Source organism: Oncorhynchus kisutch, linkage group LG8, assembly GCF_002021735.2.
Source record: "Oncorhynchus kisutch isolate 150728-3 linkage group LG8, Okis_V2, whole genome shotgun sequence".
NCBI lineage: Eukaryota > Metazoa > Chordata > Actinopteri > Salmoniformes > Salmonidae > Oncorhynchus > Oncorhynchus kisutch.
This window is the reverse complement of record NC_034181.2, coordinates 20,137,034-20,160,316: the sequence shown is the minus strand read 5'-3', so window position 1 is coordinate 20,160,316 and position 23,283 is coordinate 20,137,034. Positions and strand designations below refer to the sequence as shown.

The 23,283-nt window shown below is 44.0% G+C and overlaps 1 protein-coding gene across 1 annotated transcript; it reads left to right on the top strand.

Annotated features, from left to right (window-relative positions):
- Positions 1–15,961: 15,961 nt before the first annotated feature.
- LOC109895143 (transcriptional and immune response regulator-like) lies at positions 15,962–16,956 on the top strand. Its single transcript, XM_020488801.2, has one exon. The coding sequence runs from the start codon at positions 16,075–16,077 to the stop codon at positions 16,378–16,380; it is 306 nt and encodes a 101-aa protein (XP_020344390.1). The 5' UTR covers positions 15,962–16,074; the 3' UTR covers positions 16,381–16,956.
- The last annotated feature ends 6,327 nt before the right edge of the window (positions 16,957–23,283 follow it).

The following is a 23,283-nucleotide window of genomic DNA, read 5'->3' as shown; positions in this document are numbered from 1 at the left end:
AACATGGCCAAGATGTTAACATTTTCATAGATGACCAGCAGGGTCAAATAATAATATTCACAGTGGTTGTCGAGGGTGCAACAGGTCAGCACCTCAGGAGTAAATGTCAGTTGCCTTTTTATAGCCGATCATTCAGAGTATCTCTACCGCACCTGCTGTCTCTAGAGAGTTGAAAACAGTAGGTCTGGGACAGGTAGCACGTCCAGTGAACAGGTCAGGGTTCCATAGAGGCAGGCAGAACAGTTGAAACTGAAGCAGCAGCACGGCCAGGTGGACTGGGGACAGCAAGGAGTCATCAGGCCAGGTAGTCCTGAGGCATGGTCCTAGGGCTCAGGTCCTCCAAGAGAGACAAAGAAAGAGAAAAAGAGAGAGATAATTAGAGAGCATACTTAAATTCACACAGGACACCGGATAAGACAGGATAAATACTCCAGATATAATAGACTGACCCTAGCCCCCTGACACAAACTACTGCAGCATAAATACTGGAGGCTGAGACATGAGGGGTTGGGAAACACTGTGGCCCCGTCCAACGATACACCCGGACACGGCCAAACAGGCAGGATAAAACCCCACCCACCCACACAGCCCCCACACCACTGCTTGCTTAACCTGGTATCCAGCTGCACCAATGTAGGAGGAAACACCATCCAGCTGGCGACCTAAATCAGCTTGCAGGAGCCCCGCTCGCCACAAGGAGTCGCTAGAGCGCGATGGGACAAGGAAATCGCGGCTGGTCAAACCCTCCCCTAACCCGGATGACACTGGGCCAATTGTGTGCCGCCTCATGGGTCTCCCGTTCACGGCCAGCTGTGACAGTGCCTGGGATCAAACCTGGGTCTTTAGTTACGCCTAAAGCACGGTGCAGTGCCTTAGGGGCGGCAGGGTAGCCTAGTGGTTAGAGCGTTGGACTAGTAACCGGAAGGTTGCAAGGTCAAATCCCCGAGCTGACAAGGTACAACTCTGTCGTTCTGCCCCCGAACAGGCAGTTAACCCACTGTTCCTAGGCCGTCATTGAAAATAAGAATTTGTTCTTAACTGACTTGCCTAGTTAAATAAAGGGAAAAAAAAGAAAAAAAAGATTGCTGCGCCACTCGGGAGGCCAGGGATGTCCAATTCTGACATCACCCCAGTGAAGTTGAAAACAAATGGTTAAGGGTTAAGATTGCACTAACCATCCCTCTGACGTGTTCACCCAGCCCACTATCACACCCTAGCTCCATTGAAAACCATTAGCCACTGTGACAGGAAGCCACAATCTAGTTGTAGATTCCAGTGAACCAACCCCTCTGAGTAACACTTTGTTGTTTGTGAGTGGGAATGCAATACTATGGTGATTGGTGACACAGTCCACAACGCTGATGTCCTTTACCCTCCCCTCCTCCATCCCCTCTCACCCCTTCCCTTTCCTGCTCGTGTCTTGGCCCATAGGTGATCTCAGAGACAATGCAACAGCGTCGTCACCGGTAACCTGATGCTGGGCCTAGGCCAGTATTTACTATGCTAAATCTCTCTCTCTCGCTCTCTCTCTGTCCCGCTCTCTCTCTGTCCCCGTCTCTCTCTCTCTCTCTCTCTCGTTCTCTCTCTCTCTCTCGTTCTCTCTCTCCCTCTCTGTCCCTCTCGCTCTCTCTCTCTCTCTCTCTCTCTCTCTGTCCTGCTCTCTGTTAGCTAATGATACACAGAGACAGCAACAACGTGTCAACACTGTTTTTGTTCTGCTTTTAATGTTTATTATTTTGGACATTTATCAAATGACATTTAGTTAGACTGATACCAGTTTATGTTTTTATGTGCTCCATGGCAAAGGAACATATTCCTGATCTGTAGTTGATAATTCCTGATCTGTAGTCGATCATTCCTGATCTACAGTCGATAATTCATGATAATTCGATAAGCCTGTTTTTCAGATTTGAGTGGTTATGCGGTAACAATGTCAAAGGTCATGTTTATGTTTTATGTAAGACAAAGGAACCGGCACATGTATGTCGTCCTCCTCACCTGACTACAGCCTTATGTTCCTGATCTGATATTTCATATAAATTCTTCCTTTTTCCTCCATCTAATTGAAAGTGTGAATGAATGAAAATTGAGGAGAAAGGTGACCCAAAGGAGAAATAGAACATCCCTAGCAGAGTGTTGATGCTGAGTGAGGAAGGTACAGAGTACAGTACACTACAGTAGGCAGCAGCAGCATCAAAGTGTGTCACAAATGCCACCATCTGGTCAAAAGTAGTGCACTTCACAAGTAATAGGGTGACATTTTTGACCCATACCTCATCTGGAGTGGTGAAAAAAGTACTCAAATCAAATTGTATTTTTCACATGCGCCTTACAGTGAAATGCTTACTTACAAGCCCTAAACCAACAATGCAGTTAAGAAAAATAAGTGTTCAGTAAAAAATAGATAAGTAGAAAATAACAAAAACAAATAATTAAAGAGCAGCAGTAAAATTATAGTATACACATAGGGTTCCGGTACAAAGTCAATGTGCGAGGCACAGGTTAGTCGAGGTAATTGAGGTAATATGTACATGTAGGTAGAGGTAAAGTGACTATGCGCAGATAATAAACAGACAGTAGCAGCAGCGTAAAAAAGTGTGTGAGGGGGGCAATGCAAATAGTCTGGGTAGCCATTTGATTAGCTGTTCAGGAGTCTTATGGCTTGGGGGTAGAAGCTGTTAAGAAGCTTTTTGGACCTAGATTTGGCGCTCCGGTACAGCTTGCCGTACGGTAGCAGAGAGAACAGTCTATGACTAGGGTGGCTGGAGTCTTCGACAGTTTTCAGGACCTTCCTCTGACACCTCCTTGTACAGAGTGATGTACTGGACCGTACAAACTATCCTCTGCAGTGCATTGCGTTTGGAGGCTGACCAATTGCCATACCAGGCAGCGATGCAACCGGTCAGGATGTTCTCGATGGTGTAGCTGTAGAACTTTCTGAGGATCTGAGGACCCATGCCAAATCTCAAGTCTCTTGAGGGGGAATAGTCTTTGTTGTGCCCTCTTCACGACTGTATTGGTGTGTTTGGTGTGTTTGTTGGTGATGTGGACACCAAGGAACTTGAAGCTCTCAACCTGCTCCACTACAGCCCCGTCGATGAGAATGGGGGCGTGCCCGGTCCTCCTTTTCCTGTAGTCCACAATAATCTCCTTTATTTTCATCACATTGAGGGAGAGGTTGTTATCCTGGCACCGCATGACCAGGTCTCTGACCTCCTCCCTATAGGCTGTCTCATTGTTGTTGGTTATCAGGCCTACTTACCACTGTTGTGTTATTGGTAAACTTAATGATGGTGTTTGAGTCGTGCCTAGGCATGCATTCATGAGTGAATAGGGAGTATAGGAGGGGACTAAGCACACACCCTTGAGGGGCCCCTGTATTGAGGATCAGCGCTACAGATGTGTTGTTACCTACCCTTACCACCTGTGGGTAGCCCGTCAGGAAATCCAAGATCCAGTTGCAGAGGGAGGTGATAAGTCCCAGTGTCCTTAGCTTATTGATGAGCTTTGAAGGGACTATGGTGTTGAACGCTGAGCTGAGATTGCATCATCTGTGGATCTGTTGGGGCAGTATGCAAATTGGAGTGGGTCTAGGGTTTCTGGGGTAATGGTGTTGATGTGAGCCATGACCAGCCTTTCAAAGCACTTCATGGCTACATACATCAAATCAAATCAAATGTATTTATATAGTCCTTGAAACAGTCTTGATATGTTCGTCAAAAGAGAGATCAGGGTCCAAAGTAACTCCGAGATCCTTCACAATTTTATTTGAGACGAATGTACAACCATTAAGATGAATTGTCAGATTCAACAGAAGATCTCTTTGTTTCTTGGGACCTAGAACAAGCATCTCTGTTTTCTTCGAGTTTAAAAGTAGAAAGTTTTGCAACCATCCACTTCCTGTCTGAAACACAGGCTTCTAGCGAGGGCAATTTTGGGGCTTCACCATGTTTCATTGAAATGTACAGCTGTGTGTCATCCGCATAGCAGTGAAAGTTAACATAATGTTTTCGAATGACATCCCCAAGAGGTAAAATATATAGTGAAAACAATAGTGGTGCTAAAACGGAACCCTGAGGAACACCGAAATTTACAGTTGATTTGTCAGAGGACAAACCATTCACAGAGACAAACTGATATCTTTCCGACAGATAATATCTAAACCAGGCCAGAACTTGTCCGTGTAGACCAATTTTGGTATCCAATCTCTCCAAAAGAATATGGTGATCGATGGTATCAAAAGCAGCACTAAGGTCTAGGAGCACGAGGACAGATGCAGAGTCTCGGTCTGATGCCATTAAAAGGTAATTTACCACCTTCACAAGTGCAGTCTCAGTGCTATGATGGGGTCTAAAACCAGACTGAAGTATTTCGTATACATTGTTTGTCTTCAGGAAGGCAGTGAGTTGCTGCGCAACAGCCTTTTCTAAAAATGTTTGAGAGGAATGGAAGATTCGATATAGGCCGATAGTTTTTTATATTTTCTGGGTTAAGGTTTGGCTTTTTCAAGAGAGGCTTTATTACTGCCACTTTTAGTGAGTTTGGTACACATCTGGTGGATAGAGAGCTGTTTATTATGTTCAACATAAGAGGGCCAAGCACAGGAAGCAGCTCTTTCAGTAGTTTAGTTGGAGTAGGGTCCAGTGTGCAGCTTGAAGGTTTAGAGGCCATGATTATTTTCATCAGTGTCAAGAGATATAGTACTAAAAGAGTGTCTCTCTTGATCCTAGCTCCTGGCAGAGTTGTGCAGACTCAGGACAACTGAGCTTTGAAGGAATACGCAGATTTAAAGAGGAGTCCGTAATTTGCTTTCTAATAATCATGATCTTTTCCTCAAAGAAGTTAATTAATTTATAACTTCTGAAGTGAAAGCCATCCTCTCTTGGGGAATGCTGCTTTTTAGTTAGCTTTGCGACAGTATCAAAAATACATTTCGGATTGTTCTTATTTTCCTCAATTAAGTTGGAAAAATAGGATGATTGAGCAGCTGTAAGGGCTCTTCGATACTGCACGGTACTGTCTTTCCAAGCTTGTCGGAAGACTTCCAGTTTGGTGTGGCGCCGTTTACGTTCCAATTTTCTGGAAGCTTGCTTCAGAGCTCGGGTATTTTCGTTTTTTTTCGTTTTTAGGGGTGCATCTGCATCTAGGGTATTGCGCAAGGTTAAATTGAATTCCTCAGTTAACTGATTTTTGTCCTCTGACATCCTTGGGTAGACAGAGGGAGTCTGGAAGGACATCAAGGAATCTTTGTGTTCTCTGTGAATTCATAGCACGACTTTTGATGTTCCTTGGTTGGGGTCTGAGCAGATTATTTGTTGCAATTGCAAAAGTAATAAAATGGTGGTCCAATAGTCCAGGATTATGAGGAAAAACATTAAGATCCAAAACATTTATTCCATGGGAAAAAAACTAGGTCCAGAGTATGACTGTGACACTGAGTAGGTCCAGAGACATGTTGGACAAAACCCACTGAGTCGATATGGTCACTAGTGTAGCCAGGAGGTGAGGCCTCATTTAACACAGTAAATTCATCAGGCTTAAGCCATGTTTCAGTCAGGCCAATCACATCAAGATTATGATCAGTGATTAGTTCATTGACTATAATTGCCTTTGAAGTAAGGGATCTAACATTAAGTAGCCCTATTTTGAGATGTGGGGTATCACGATCTCTTTCAATAATGACAGGAATGGAGGAGGTCTTTATCCTAGTGAGATTGCTAAGGCGAACACCGCCATGTTTAGTTTTGCCCAACCTAGGTCGAGGCACAGACACGGTTTCAATGGGGATAGCTGAGCTGACTACACTGACTGTGCTAGTGGCAGATTCCACTATGCTGGCAGGCTGGCTAACAGCCGGCTGCCTGGCCTGCACCCTATAGATTACCACGTCCTGGTAATCCATCTGGCCTTGTGAATGTTGACCTGTTTAAAAGGTCCCAATTATCATGCTTGAGTAAAAGTAAAAGATACCTTACTAGAAAATGACTCAAGTAAACGCCACACAGTAAAATGCTACTTGAGTAAAAGTCTAAAAGTACCCGGTTTAAAATGTACTTCAGTACAGTTGTGGAAAAAGTACTCAATTGTCGTACTTTTGTAAAAGTAAGAAGTAAAAGTAAATGATATACATCAAATTCCTTATATTAAGCAAACCAGACGGCACAATTTTTGTGTTTTTATTTATTTGCGGACAGCCAGAGGCACACTCATTTACAGTCCACCAGATCAGAGGCAGTAGGTATGACAACACGTTATATTGATAGATTTGTGAATTTTGATATTGATGGGTTCGTGAATGTGCCTGAGCAATCAAAATGCAACATAGTACTTTTGGGTGTCAGGGAAAATGTATGAGAGTTATTTTCTTTAGGAATGTAAAACTAATAAAGGAAAGTACAGATACCCCCAAAAACTAGAGTACTTTAAAGTATTTTATACCACTGCTAATCTGGAATGTCATCCTGACACCCCAGGTCCAACCCTGCAGTGACCTAATATGATGTTCCTGATCGTGTGTTGCCTTGATGCATCTGGCTTTCAGACTCTGTGATTGGAGAGTGATGTGAAGACGGATGTGCCATGGACCTCGTGGAGGTCTTAATGCAGCCATTCATGATCAGGAGGAGAGGCGATTGGGCAGCGACCGATTTTGTGTAATGGTGCCTGGGCTTCATGTGTGGTAGAGATGCACAGTCGTTTAATCTATGTGCTGTCGTGGAAATTTCCTGTATTTACCAGATCATGAGAGCAAACCACACACAAGTCAGAGTTATCATAAAGTCCATCTTTATTTATATGAGCTCCATCACAACCCTATGACTCTCAGATCAATTCAATGTCTATAAATGAATTCTCTGAGAGTCCTTACACATTGCAACTGAGATCCTTTATAGCAAAGACACACATAGCCAGACAGCATTGGCTATAAATTATCGTTCAGCTTTGTCTCCTAAACTATGTTCTTATCTCGCTCTCAGGACCATAAAACAAAACCTATCAACAGGCATATATCAAATACACCCCTCCTTGACAAGATCACAGAGACATAGTGACTGGCACACAGACATTGTGGAGCCAAGAGATAATTGGTTTAAAAGATATGTTTACATATGAAGACAATCTTGACCCATCCCCTCTCTGCGGCCCAAGTAACTGACCCCATGTCAGAGAACAGATAACTGCAACCGGCCAACAGTATTATCCAAAAATAGACATTCTGATGAGAAGTAACTCACAAGCATATAATGAATATAAAACATCTTATCTATGTTACCAACTAATTCTGATTATTCCCCAAAAGTGCTCAGGTCTGTCCCTGGAGTAAAGAAGGGAGGGAGAGGAGGTGGGAGGAAGAAAGAGGTAACACAAGCTCTATATTCGTAGCTCCACCTGCTCTCTGCGTGCCAGTGCTGCCTCTCTGACCAATCTCGCCCATCTCTACCAGGCTTCCTGAGGGTTATGAAACTTATCCCAGAAAAAAAAGGAAAAAGCTGATTTGTGTTTGTTTTCCCCCTCACAGATTTGTCATTGTAAACACAAACCATTTTCTGGTAAACCTTCCACCACTAGATGATTTACTGCCTATTTCCCATAACTGTAGGCAGATAGATTGGACCCCCAACTGAGGAGCTCCTCTCTGTAATAGGCTTTAAAAGTCAATCAAGCGTTGCTGTGTGGTTTTCGTGTTACCGTCAGGAGAGAAAAAACACACCAGTTTAATATCCCTCTGCAGTGCTGGTGTTTACCATCCCAGAGCAGTTCAGCTGCAGTGCTTCCATGTTCCAGTGCCCTGTTCCGTGTTCCATCCCTCTGAGACCCTGCCAGACTGTCAGTCAGAAGCAGGAATGTGGCTGGTATGCCGGCCTTGTCTGGTTCATACTATGAGAAGCTAGCTGTCTGTTGCCATTGGAGAGGTGCCATGGATAAGATCTGTTCAAAACACAGCCAGGGCCCATGGAGAGATACTTCCCATTAACTCTCATAAATGCCCTTTGTAATAAGGGGGTAATGGGTCCAGTAATCAACCTGTCATAGTTATGGGATGATTGCTGCCAGCACTACAGATTCCTCAAATGGAATCAGACTTCCAAACAAGGGTGCTTTGAAGGTCATGTGTACACATAAACACGCAGCTATGGGCTCTATGGTCAGCTGCTTGATCTGCTGTGCTCTATTTCCTGTTACATTCCATGAGTCACTATTTACTGGTCAGTGGTACTGTGCCCCAGGATATTTCATTTGGCTGTCAACAGATTTGCTTCCTTTGGAATTTTTAGCATAGTATAATTTTGTACCACATAAATTGTTTTTTGATACTTTTTACTTTGATTTGTTCTTATAGGAATCAGTGGATTTATAATCCTTTTTCATTGTGGGTTATGAATAGCATTATGTATTATTTCCATTATTGTCCAGCTGCAGGTCATTGGTATCAGATGTCAGAGTTGACAGAGCAGTCAATACAGCTGTAGTATTTCGCTACACCCGAAATAACATCTGGTAAATATTTGTATGTGACCAAAACTATTTTATTTTATTTTATTTGAAATCATCATGCCCTATGTGATAAGAGAACTGTGCCGATCAGCAACAGAACAGAAGGGCAGAACTATAGCAACAATACAAAGAAAATGATATGTCAATGCAGTATCTCATATTATAAACTGGGTGGTTGAAGCCCTGAATGGTGATTGGCTGACACCCGTGGTATATAGGACCCTATACCACGGTATGACAAAACATTTATTTTTACTTTTCTAATTACATTTGGTAACCAGTTTATAATAGCAATAAGGCACCTCGGGGGTTTGTGATATGTTGCCAAAAAGGCTAAGAGCTGTGTCCAGGCACTCCTCGTTGCCTCATTCTTAAGAACAGCCCATAGCCATGGTATATTGGACATATACCACACCCACACCCCCCTTGGGCCTTATTGCTTGAATAACTGTGCTCTTCTGAACGTCAGTAGCCTAGTAAACAACAGAACTTGACGTACATATTGGACACATTTGTCAGCAGGGTAATACCCAATAACCCTGCCCTTTCCTGTTTTCTCTATCCGATACAGCCGGCTTCCCATTAGACGGCTAATACTGAGTATTGGTTTTATGATCAATGCTTTCCTCCGTATCGAACAACCCAGGCTGAAAACACATTCAAATGTGCAGCCCGGCGGACATGTTATGTAACAGTCCAGTTGGACTGTCCTATGGGCTCTTGTCAAAAGAGATGCAGTAAATAGGGAATTGGTTGCCATTTGGGACACAGGCAGCGTCCCAAACTGCTCTGTGTGATAAAGGAGCACTAAGATTATACTGAAGAGTTTCAACGTTCCATTGCCTATATTGTTAATGAGTATAGGACATGGGCAAGTTATCTGGCTGGTTGACATCATGTGCCAAACTACAATGCATGAAATCATCCACTCCAGACACAGGGGAGTTGCAAGAATATCCTACAATGATACAAGTCAAACTCCAGCTGTGTTAGAGTTAGGTAAGCCAAACATGCACAGACAGGATGGAGAAGACGTCAAATAAAAACAGTTCAGCTCATTGAAACCACTAGAAAGCTACTCTTAACACTGGCCGTAATATCAATATTATTGAATTTCTACTGATATTAGAGGAGATTGTGGTTATCGGTGGCACCATATGGTGTCATGCCGTCCCTGGAAGGGGTGCGTCACCTGAGTGGGTTGATTCACTGATGTGGTCATCCTGTCTTGGTTGGCGCCCCCCCTTGGGTTGTGCCATGGCGGAGATCTTTGTGGGCTATACTCAGCCTTGTCTCAGGATGGTAAGTTGGTGGTTGGAGATATCCCTCTAGTGGTGTGGGGGCTGTGCTTTGGCAAAGTGGGTGGGGTTATATCCTTCCTGTTTGGCCCTGTCCGGGGGTGTCCTCGGATGGGGCCACAGTGTCTCCTGACCCCTCCTGTCTCAGCCTCCAGTATTTATGCTGCAGTAGTTTATGTGTCGGGGGGCTAGGGTCAGTTTGTTATATCTGGAGTACTTCTCCTGTCCTATTCGGTGTCCTGTGTGAATCTAAGTGTGCGTTCTCTAATTCTCTCTTTCTCTCTCTCTCTCGGAGGACCTGAGCCCTAGGACCATGCCCTAGGACTACCTGACATGATGACTCCTTGCTGTCCCCAGTCCACCTGGCCGTGCTGCTGCTCCAGTTTCAACTGTTCTGCCTTATTATTATTTGACTATGCTGGTCATTTATGAACATTTGAACATCTTGGCCATGTTCTGTTATAATCTCCACCCGGCACAGCCAGAAGAGGACTGGCCACCCCACATATGCTCTCTCTAATTCTCTCTTTCTTTCTCTCTCTCGGAGGACCTGAGCCCTAGGACCATGCCCCAGGACTACCTGACATGATGACTCCTTGCTGTCCCCAGTCCACCTGACCGTGCTGCTGCTCCAGTTTCAACTGTTCTACCTTATTATTATACGACCATGCTGGTCATTTATGAACATTTGAACATCTTGGCCATGTTCTGTTATAATCTCCACCCGGCACAGCCAGAAGAGGACTGGCCACCCCACATAGCCTGGTTCCTCTCTAGGTTTCTTCCTAGGTTTTGGCCTTTCTAGGGAGTTTTTCCTAGCCACCGTGCTTCTACACCTGCATTGCTTGCTGTTTGTGGTTTTAGGCTGGGTTTCTGTACAGCACTTTGAGATATCAGCTGATGTACGAAGGGCTATATAAATAAATTTGATTTGATTTGATTTGTCATATGATGTAGCCACATTCAAGACATGGGGACAGAGGTAGCCACATTCAAGACATGGGGACAGAGGTAGCCGCGTTCAAGACATGGGGACAGAGGTAGCCGCATTCAAGACATGGGGACAGAGGTAGCCGCGTTCAAGACATGGGGACAGAGGTAGCTACAGAAAGACATAGGGACAGAGGTAGCTACAGAAAGACATGGGGACAGAGGTAGACACAGAAAGACATGGGGACAGAGGTAGCTACAGAAAGACATGGGGACAGAGGTAGCTACAGAAAGACATGGGGACAGAGGTAGCTACAGAAAGACATGGGGACAGAGGTAGCTACAGGAATACATGGGGACAGAGGTAGACACAGAAAGACATGGGGACAGAGGTAGCTACAGAAAGACATGGGGACAGGGGACAGAGGTAGCTACAGAAAGACATGGGGACAGGGGACAGAGGTAGCTACAGAAAGACATGGGGACAGGGGACAGAGGTCGCTACAGAAAGACATGGGGACAGGGGACAGAGGTAGCTACAGAAAGACATGGGGACATGGGACAGAGGTAGCTACAGAAAGACATGGGGACATGGGACAGAGGTAGCTACAGAAAGACATGGGGACATGGGACAGAGGTCGCTACATAAAGACATGGGGACAGGGGACAGAGGTAGCTACAGAAAGACATGGGGACAGGGGACAGAGGTAGCTACAGAAAGACATGGGGACATGGGACAGAGGCAGCTACAGAAAGACATGGGGACAGGGGATAGAGGTCGCTACATAAAGACATGGGGACAGGGGACAGAGGTAGCTACAGAAAGACATGGGGACAGGGGACAGAGGTAGCTACAGAAAGACATGGGGACATGGGACAGAGGCAGCTACAGAAAGACATGGGGACAGGGGATAGAGGTAGCTACAGAAAGACATGGGGACAGGGGACATAGGTAGCTACAGAAAGACATGGGGACAGGGGATAGAGGTAGCTACAGAAAGACATGGGGACAGGGGATAGAGGTAGCTACAGAAAGACATGGGGACAGGGGACAGAGGTAGCTACAGAAAGACATGGGGACAGGGGATAGAGGTAGCTACAGAAAGACATGGGGACAGGGGACATAGGTAGCTACAGAAAGACATGGGGACAGGGGACAGAGGTAGCTACAGAAAGACATGGGGACAGGGGATAGAGGCAGCTACAGAAAGACATGGGGACATGGGACATAGGTAGCTACAGAAAGACATGGGGACAGGGGATAGAGGTAGCTACAGAAAGACATGGGGACAGGGGATAGAGGTAGCTACAGAAAGACATGGGGACAGGGGATAGAGGCAGCTACAGAAAGACATGGGGACAGGGGATAGAGGTAGCTACAGAAAGACATGGGGACAGGGGATAGAGGTAGCTACAGAAAGACATGGGGACAGGGGACATAGGTAGCTACAGAAAGACATGGGGACAGGGGATAGAGGTAGCTACAGAAAGACATGGGGACAGGGGATAGAGGTAGCTACAGAAAGACATGGGGACAGGGGATAGAGGTAGCTACAGAAAGACATGGGGACAGGGGATAGAGGTAGCTACAGAAAGACATGGGGACAGGGGATAGAGGTAGCTACAGAAAGACATGGGGACAGGGGACATAGGTAGCTACAGAAAGACATGGGGACAGGGGATAGAGGTAGCTACAGAAAGACATGGGGACAGGGGATAGAGGTAGCTACAGAAAGACATGGGGACAGGGGACAGAGGTAGCTACAGAAAGACATGGGGACAGGGGATAGAGGTAGCTACAGAAAGACATGGGGACAGGGGATAGAGGTAGCTACAGAAAGACATGGGGACAGGGGACAGAGGCAGCTACAGAAAGACATGGGGACAGGGGATAGAGGCAGCTACAGAAAGACATGGGGACAGGGGATAGAGGCAGCTACAGAAAGACATGGGGACATGGGACAGAGGTAGCTACAGAAAGACATGGGGACATGGGACAGAGGTAGCTACAGAAAGACATGGGGACAGGGGATAGAGGTAGCTACAGAAAGACATGGGGACAGGGGATAGAGGCAGCTACAGAAAGACATGGGGACAGGGGATAGAGGTAGCTACAGAAAGACATGGGGACAGGGGACAGAGGTAGCTACAGAAAGACATGGGGACAGGGGATAGAGGTAGCTACAGAAAGACATGGGGACAGGGGATAGAGGTAGCTACAGAAAGACATGGGGACAGGGGATAGAGGTAGCTACAGAAAGACATGGGGACATGGGATAGAGGTAGCTACAGAAAGACATGGGGACAGGGGATAGAGGCAGCTACAGAAAGACATGGGGACAGGGGATAGAGGTAGCTACAGAAAGACATGGGGACAGGGGATAGAGGTAGCTACAGAAAGACATGGGGACAGGGGATAGAGGTAGCTACAGAAAGACATGGGGACAGGGGATAGAGGTAGCTACAGAAAGACATGGGGACATGGGATAGAGGTAGCTACAGAAAGACATGGGGACATGGGACAGAGGCAGCTACAGACATTGAGATATGGCTAACTATAATAAAGTGTTCTGCCAAGCCAGCGGAAACGGTTTATGTCTGTAGAAGGACTCTCCCCAGAGTGTCTCCACAGAGTTGACCCCAAGGAGAAGAATAATGATAAGACCTTTCGACCCTCGGTACATTTAGCACTCTTTTGTTATTAATGTGGTTAATATGGAGACACTTTGTGTATGGGAGAACGGCCCAATCCACTGCACATCCATTTCCCCTCTGGCTGATCTGAGAGATCTCATTGTGTAGCGCTGGTCTGACTGTCTCTGCTCTGAACTACTTTATGTCATAAACATTACATTTTTGCTGACTCTGACAATCCGGAACCTGGCTAATATTCTGTGTCCTCTGTCATAACTGCCATGACAGCTCGAGACAGCCAGGTATCCTGTGGTGAGACTGTATACAGACAGCCCTGTACAAAAACAGAGTGAATGAGGGGTTGTGTAGTGTCTAGGTTGAGGAATGAGTGTAGCTTAAGGGTTGAAGCTCTATGAACATTCACAGTGGGTATTTCCAGGATATGTGCCCTAGAGGTTTATGTATTCAGTGAAGTTCATATATTCCAACATCTCTTAAGGGGAACACCTTTCTCTGGCTCTGTCCCACATGCACCCTATATAGTACACTACTTCTGACCAGTGCCCATTTGGAATAGGCTGCCATTTGGGACGTACACTCTGTTATCAACAGCCATCAATCAGTATGGGGATGGGTTTCAGTTCACTCACCTCCAGCCCAGACAGACCTGCCAGTAGACAAACCTTCCCCGTGGTTTGGAAAACATAACGAAGGGTATTTATAGTGCTACTAGCTGGAATTATTGAATGTCACCTATATTCATCTTACAGTAAATAAAGTCAGAGTAATTTCAAGAAATTAGTGCCTTTTTCCAAGTTACAATACTCAAAAAAACATCTAATTAGTGGATTGACCCAGTAACATACAATACAACACTGTACTGGGGATTGTTTGGTTCACTATTTCCTGTGTTTGATTAACTGTTGATATGGACTGATGTGTAACTTGATGGTATGGGAGACACAGACAGATGTATCCCTTGGGGGAAGGGAAGCAGGACTCAACCAAGTATGTGTCAATACCTAACTTTCTACAATTATCCGTTGTAACTATAATACTGATGTACCTACCTTGGACCTGCTTAACTGCCAGTATCAAATGTCTGCAATCGTTGAATGTTATGGTTAAAGTTTGACGCCATTCTGGGCCTGGGACACTCTGATAATGTACTGTATATGTGAGACGGTGATTTTGTAGCAGCTGATGTTGTGACTTCCTACAAGCCTCTTGAGCTGATGTTTACAGAACATTTTGGACTGTCTGATTCATTTATAAATGCCTTCTCAGAGAAGGCCTGTTAGACATTTCTCTGGAGGTGTCTCCCTGTTGCAACTTGTAATTAAACCAAAATTATTTTGATTGATTTGATCTATGTCTGTTCTCATTTCTCTTCATCTAGGAATTCCCATTATGAACACTGATATTCATTTCATGCTCAACTGAAGGAACATTTTGAGTAATGTTCAGGATGCCTTTATTAAAGCTGATCAAGGTTTAATTTGGATATCTCCAGGAATGGATAGTGAATTGTAAGAGAATTATTACTCACTGTAGAAACAATTTGCCAACTGCCATAGCAAGTATCTTCAGAAAGACTGCATAGACTTTTACTCTTCATTTAAAGTGAGACTGTCAGATCTCCTCACGGAGATGTGGGTGTAGAGTCAGGCGCAGGAGAAGTTCCAAAGAAAGGGCGTTTGATTTTCACAAGCTCAAAAGAAAACCAACAGGACTCAGGCGTACAGTAAAATACACTGGATAAATCCCCCACTCAGACACAGTCCAGGGAAACCCCCTGTAGAACATGAGCTAAATAAAACACACCCCAACCTCACTGACAGTTCAACATAAATAATCCCGCACAAAACCCCAAAGGAAATGTGGAATTAAATAACCCCCCTAATTAACCAAAGTGAAACCAGGTGAGACACAAAACAGACTTAACCAAAAGAAAAGGAAAAGGGATCAGTGGCAGCTAGTATGCCGGCGACGACGACCGCCGAGCGCCGCCCAAACAGGAAGAGGAGCCACCTTCGGTGGAAGTCGTGACAGAGACAGAGATATGAGAAGTGTGGGTTGAAAATGAAAAGACAATGAAGTAACAAGTGGGCCTAAACTACGGTCCTACTCAACCAAAACACACTATCTCATCTAAACAGGGACTCTTGAACTATTATCAACAGGATATGATACTTTTTTACACATAGACGGAAATAACTATTTAAGTTATTCTGTACTATAATGACTCAACTAGCTACAGTGTGTGGCAATTGAGATCGAAATTCATTTACATGTCCTTTGTGGGAACAGATATATGTTTACATGATATGTTAACATGTATTTACTGAACTTGTGACAACTGCCTTCTCAATACACAGTAGATATGGGCTACAGAACATTTGCACTCATCCTGCACCTCAGTAGGCTCTGCTTCTGCTGGATCATCATACATAATTACTGTTTCAGTCGGTTTGATGTGCGCACAGCAACAGTACAGAGGCGTTCCCTGCAGGAGGGTAGCACCACCAGTGATGTCACTTCTGTAACTGGGGCTTGACAGCACGAGCGTCCCTAACAGCCCTTTAAATATCGCAGGCGGCGCTCACAGTGCTCACTCACTCCAATCCCTAGCGCACGAGCGAGTAGTGTTCCCTCTCCCTCATACAACCCCAGTCAAAGAAGTTGCTGGACCAGCTAAAAAGAGAGAGCCAACAAGATGTCTAACTACGTTGTATCCTCCGACTCTCGCCGTGTCAGTCCATCGGTCCACGGGAACAAATTCGACACGGCGCACCGCAAGAAGGCCGTTCCCAACATATTCGAGAATGTCAACCAGGACGCACTGATGAGGCTGTTCCAGAAAACGGGGGACATGAAAGCGGAGGAGAGGGTGAGGAGCATCTTCTCCTTCACCCAAGATCCAGCGGAGACGGCCAAAGCCCTGATGGCGCTCAAGCAGCGAAAGAAGGACAAGTTCCTCCAGATTGTAGGCATGGTTCGCCACATGCTGAAACTGCGTTGAACATTCTCTTCTCGGCTCTACTGAACGAGTTGAATTGAAGTGCACTAGAATGACGCTGTGGTGGTTGGGCAGGTGACACCGAACTGTCACCTGTCAAGGAGAAGGAGAAGCAACGTCCTGGAATAGAGGAAGCCTAAATTCAAACCACTGTCTTCGAAGACAACAAAGTGTGACTATTCCACGAAGATGCGCTCCAAGCGTAATAGCGGCATGCACTGGTTCGTATGGATACATCGTGCTGGAAAAAGAAAGGAGAGAATGGGAATACTGGGGGCTGTTGTCCCGAACAAAGAAACAGGGAGACATGACGCTCTCCCTGACTGACTATGCATTCTGTTGAATGCTCGGCTGTCAATGTGCACCTCATAGGTTCCTATTTGCTGGTGAATAATAACTGTAATAAGATAAACTGCCTGAAAATGCCTGTTCCTGTGAAAACACATGCCTTGTCTCTGTATCATTTTAACTTTGTGATACCACCAATTTATTTTTCAAAACATTTTATAGGACCATGATGACATGCATTTATGAAATGTCCTTTTGCAATTTCTTTAATAAATTATTAATGAAATATAACTTCTATTATCTTTGCTTTCATTTAGAATGACTGTTTGATACAAACTCTGAATGATCTCTGATAGGTATCTTTTCAGGTTAGATTGTAAATACACTGTCTGTTTTTAGTATTATTAGTTTAATATGGGCTTCATCCCTAATTCCATCAAATGACACCTTTATACACTATTATAGATCAATTTTAGTTGTTTGAAGGGAGATATTCATGGAGAGGGGTGCTTAGCACTTTAAAACGTATAATAATGCACACAGTTGTCTTGAAATGGGTTGACACAGTGTAGCATAGATGTCAGTGTGGCCCCTCTTCACCTGCAACCAGCCTTACATCATTTATGGCCTCTCCAATGTCTCTTTTTTTAAATTTAAGCTTTATATAATTTGGCAAGTCAGTTAAGAACACATTCTTAATTACAATGATGGCCTACACCAGCCAAACCCGGATGACGCTGGGCCAATTGTGCACCGCCCTATGGGACTCCGAATCACAGCCAGTTGTGATACAGACTGGATTTGAACCTGGATGTCTGTAGCACTGAGATAGCACTGAGTGCCTTAGACTGCGGCACCACTCAGGAGCCCATAGATCCCCATGCAAACAGAACAAGGAGTCTATATTACCATAAAATGATAATTATGATATCATTATTCGTTATCATATCAAATTATAAGTATTCATATTCATCATAAGAATATGATATAATAGCAAATGACAATGAATAAATGTCAAGTCATGTATTCTAGGAACTATAGCTAATTTCTCAGAAATTCTCTCATGATTTCACTTTCTCTCTGTCAATGTTGAAATAAAGATGTTTCGGGTTGGGGGGGTGGGGGGGTAAAGTTACACATGGCTTGATGTGGTTAACCTTTATCAGGTTTCCCTCATGGGGCTTCCTCCAGACCAGTACAAACCAGTTCTGCTGGGGAGGTTTTCTGCAGTGCACAGCAGTGTTTGTGTAAGGTGTATCTCAACATCCCCACTCTGCAGATAAGAGCTTGTTTAAGTAGTATTACAGGGTTTAGGCCTGCTGCATTAGAGGTTATACAACACAATGCCTTTAACTGTCTCTCATCAGACAGAACAGGAGACATAGTGTCAATATCACCTATTAAAATGTCTAATAACAGTTTCCATATTTTCACACAGTGTTTGGGTTTTTATCAGGTCTGTACTTTTGGTCAGGGTTTTGCTATGGGTTGGCTTAGCTGGAGCCAAGGGGATCAGCGAGTGGATGTCTGCTAATCTCATTGCTTTGATAGTCTCTCTGCCGGCTCAAACCAGTTCTGAGGCTAAGGGATGCATCACCTGACATCTGACTGTACCTGGCCTCTGCATGTGCCGCCCTCCTGCCGCAGTGGGAACCGTAGACACAGGAAACCCTAGCCTGCGGGTGGAGATTTCTCAGGTGAATATTCACATTTTTCAGGCATGCTGGCGCTAAGTCGTCATAAAACACCTCTCTCTCAGTCAATTCAATTCAATTCAAGGGCTTTATTGGCATGGGAAACATGTGTTAACATTGCCAAAGCAAGTGAGGTAGACAACATACAAAGTGAATATATAAAGTGAAAAACAACAAAAATTAACAGTAAACATTACACATACAGAAGTTTCAAAACAATAAAGACATTACAAATGTCATATTATATATATACAGTGTTTTAACAATGTACAAATGGTTAAAGGACACAAGATAAAATAAATAAGCATAAATATGGGTTGTATTTACAATGGTGTTTGTTCTTCACTGGTTGCCCTTTTCTCGTGGCAACAGGTCACAAATCTTGCTGCTGTGATGGCACGCTGTGGAATTTCACCCAGTAGATATGGGAGTTTTTCTAAATTTGATTTGTTTTCGAATTCTTTGTGGATCTGTGTAATCTGAGGGAAATATGTCTCTCTAATATGGTCATACATTGGGCAGGAGGTTAGGAAGTGCAGCTCAGTTTCCACCTCATTTTGTGGGCAGTGAGCACATAGCCTGTCTTCTCTTGAGAGCCATGTCTGCCTATGTCTGCCTTTCTCAATAGCAAGGCTATGCTCACTGAGTCTGTACATAGTCAAAGCTTTCCTTAATTTTGGGTCAGTCACAGTGGTCAGGTATTCTGCCGCTGTGTACTCTCTGTGTAGGGCCAAATAGCATTCTCTGTTTTTTTGTTAATTCTTTCCAATGTGTCAAGTAATTATCTTTTTGTTTTCTCATGATTTGGTTGGGTCTAATTGTGCTGTTGTCCTGGGGCTCTGTAGGGTGTGTTTGTGTTTGTGTTTGTGAACAGAGCCCCAGGACCAGCTTGCTTAGGGGACTCTTCGCTACACCACAAGCATTTCGCTACACTCGCATTAACATCTGCTAAACATGTGTATGTGACAAATAAAATTTGATTTCTCCAGGTTCATCTCTCTGTAGGTGATGGCTTTGTTATGGAAGGTTTGGGAATCGCTTCCTTTTAGGTGGTTGTAGAATTTAACGGCTCTTTTCTGGATTTTGATAATTAGTGGGTATCTGCCTAATTCTGCTCTGCATGCATTATTTGGTGTTCTACGTTGTACACGGAGGATATTTTTGCAGAATTCTGCGTGCAGAGTCTCAATTTGGTGTTTGTCCCATTTTGTGAAGTCTTGGTTGGTGAGCGGACCCCAGACCTCACAACCATAAAGGGCAATGGGCTCTATGACTGATTCAAGTATTTTTAGCCAAATCCTAATTGGTATGTTGAAATTTATGTTCCTTTTGATGGCATAGAATGCCCTTCTTGCCTTGTCTCTCAGATCGTTCACAGCTTTGTGGAAGTTACCTGTGGCGCTGATGTTTAGGCCAAGGTATGTATAGTTTTTTGTGTGCTCTAGGGCAACAGTGTCTAGATGGAATTTGTATTTGTGGTCCTGGTGACTGGACCTTTTTTGGAACACCATTATTTTGGTCTTACTGAGATTTACTGTCAGGGCCCAGGTCTGACAGAATCTGTGCATAAGATCTAGGTGCTGCTGTAGGCCCTCCTTGGTTGGTGACAGAAGCACCAGATCATCAGCAAACAGCAGACATTTGACTTCGGATTCTAGCAGGGGGAGGCCCGGGTGCTGCAGACTTTTCTAGTGCCCGCGCCAATTCGTTGATATATATGTTGAAGAGGGTGGGACTTAAGCTGCATCCCTGTCTAACCCCACGACCCTGTGTGAAGAAATGTCTGTGTTTTTTGCCAATTTTAACTGCACACTTGTTGTTTGTGTACATGGATTTTATAATGTCGTATGTTTTACCCCCAACACCACATTCCATCAGGTTGTATAGCAGACCCTCATGCCAAATTGAGTCGAAGGCTTTTTTTAAATCAACAATGCATGAGAAGACTTTGCCTTTTTTAGTTTAGTTTGCTTGGTTGTCAATTAGGGTGTGCAGGGTGAATACATGGTCTGTTGTACGGTAATTTGGTAAAAAGCCAATTTGACATTTGCTCAGTACATTGCTTTCATTAAGGAATTGTACGAGTCTGCTGTTAATGATAATGCAGCGGATTCACAGTCTCTCACTCTCTTTCTGTCACCCACACACAAATGCACAGACATAGCTGCTGTTAAAAACTGTGAAGATCAAACACAACGTTTTGTTCCATAAACACAATAAAAAGGAAACTGTCCACCTCTGTTTCAAACAAAGCGTCTGACATTATTGGTATAGGTTTAGATTTAGAGTCCATTTTTAGGGTTTTTGCATAACTAGTTCCAGTTCGGTTGCTCTGTGTATCATCTCGCAGAGGACAGCATTGATTTCCCTCTTTTCCTTTTAAGGCTACCCAATTGTTTCGGAAAACAAAGCTAAAAGAAAGCTAAATATTTAAACCAATTGTCTAGGTGGCTGGGTGATATGTTTAACTCAGGGCTGTCCTCCTCTCCCGCCCTCTTCCTCCCTTTCATACAGCGATCAGTGCTGCAACACTTTGATGTTAACAGACACTGTTAACAGACACACAACCTTTTAGCCTTTATGTTTGGGCCATTGCCACGGTGACAGGTAGAGACGGAGCAAGAGAAAGAGAAATAGAGGGAGACAGGATTTTATGACCAGAGGGGCTAACTAGCCTCTGATTCCGGAGTAGACCGGTTTTAACCACTCGCTTTAAACAGAGGAACTAAAGCCCCGTTCATACCTGATTCTAACATTCGTCCTTTGTCCTGATCATGTCCTGATCTGGTCTCTTTGCATTTATAAGATCTGATCACAATCAGATCACAATGCGTCTTTTAACCGTCTACACTTGTCTAAAAATCCAGGCACAATCAGAATGTGGACAAATTTCAGGACAAAGGCCACATGTTAGAAACAAGTATAAACAACCACAAGTTATCCTCATGACTCACATTTACTTCCTTGATAAAGGAGGGAAAAGCTGCCCCTTCTCAACATTTTCTCTGTTATAAATCCTGGCATAGTACTAGGCTTATATTAACCAAATCTTTAATACAAACTCGCTCCTAAATCTAGCTCTCTTGTTCCTTAATCTCTCAATTGAGTTGCATATTCTTGAAAAAGACACTAGTGACAAATCATAGAGCTATATTTTAATGTTAACTGAAGAAATTTCTATAGGAGTTTAAAACCAAGAAGTACCATAAAAAAATGAATAGTTTGGGCGTTTATTTGCTTTAATCACTGAACACAACCAATGCTTATTAGAGACAGTTTTCTATTGGAGCCAGGTTTCTATTTCCTTAATGCACACATCTTTTGCTGAATAAAATGTCGAAAAGACTACCACACCATTTATTGTGACCATTATAAACATTATAATAACAAATCTATTGCAGATCAGACTTGCAAAGAATAGGCTGCCTATCATACACCCCTGATTTCACGCTTCAGCAACATGATGTTCTGTTTTCATTTTGGTGGCGCCATGGCTAGCTACGACGAGATAATTTTTTTACATATATGTTTCATGCACATCACAATGGGAACATCAGAACTGTGTCCATGGGAACCTCATAAACAATTCATTTAGACCCAGCGTTTTTTTAAACAGGAGTTTATTTGTTGAAATGTGTGCCGATGCCCAGCTATTAAAAGGGACAGGTGGCTATTTGAGACACAGTGTTTAATTGAAGTTTTATGGTTTTCTAAAATCTTAAATGCATCTCCTAAAACAGACATTGGTTTCCCTCAATTCCCTGGGTCAGATTGCCACACAGACTGATCCCAGAAGTTGTAAATTGGGAAATGATATATCAGTAAACAGATTATAATGCATCAGTCCAGGTTTGTTCTGGTAAGAACTCTGTGAACCATGAATCCCATCTGCTGAGCAACTCCTTTGGTTTCAAGTGTTCCCCACAACAAAGCAATTAAATCTTTACTGGCATTTTCTGTTAAGGAGGGTTATAAAACACAATTGAAAACAGACTGACTGTGAATGACCATTCAGCATATCACACTCAGCGCTAAAACTCAATAGCCCTTTTTTTCTGTTAAGCATAAGGATTATGGCTCTAGAATGCAGGAAAAAGCTGTTTTTGAAAAATGCAACAACAAAAAAACATACACATGTGGGCCTTGCCCCCCTCCGGATCACCCCCCAGCCATCCTTACATACTTTGTGCCCCCTCAGATTGTTGGGGTGCATGACACCCGTGGTCTCACACCTCCTGCTGTTTGATGATTTTGACCTAAGCATTTAAGCCCTATTTATACCTGGCTCTAATGTGCAGTCTTTGTCCTGATTTTGTCCCCAGTTTGTGTAGACGGTTAAAAGACACATTGTGATATGATTGTGATCAGATCTTCTAAGTGTAAACAGACAAAATCAGGTCAAGATCAGGACATGATCAGGACAAAGGACGCATATTTACAGCAGGTATAAACAGGGCCGACTTTTCTCCTTTCTATGTCAATCTCTCAGCTGTGTGTCAAAAGCAGCTGGCTGGCTTAGAGAGTGACCACCCAACAGTCAAAGGGGATGAAAAGGTAGTCTCCATACAGGAAAAACTGGAATGTGTGAGAGGTAATGATGGACATGAACAAGCACTGATCGAGACTTTTCCTTTAAGAGGAACACAAAATAATCACGCAGAAACAACCGGTTCTGGTTCTAGGACCTCAGAGAGGGGATTCCTAGCATTTGGCACATACTTGTGGGTGTTAATCACTGGCGTTATGTCGTAGACAGCGACACACAACTGACTTTAGTCTAAGGGCCTCTGTTGTTTTTGGATGAATCAGTGTATTGTGTGTTAGACGCCATTTGTGTAGGATTGGTGCTGCTGGGCGGTACATTGAGGCCAGGGTGTGTGTGTGTGTTGCTTCAGTCCACTGTGTTGGAGCTGACCCTTGCTTC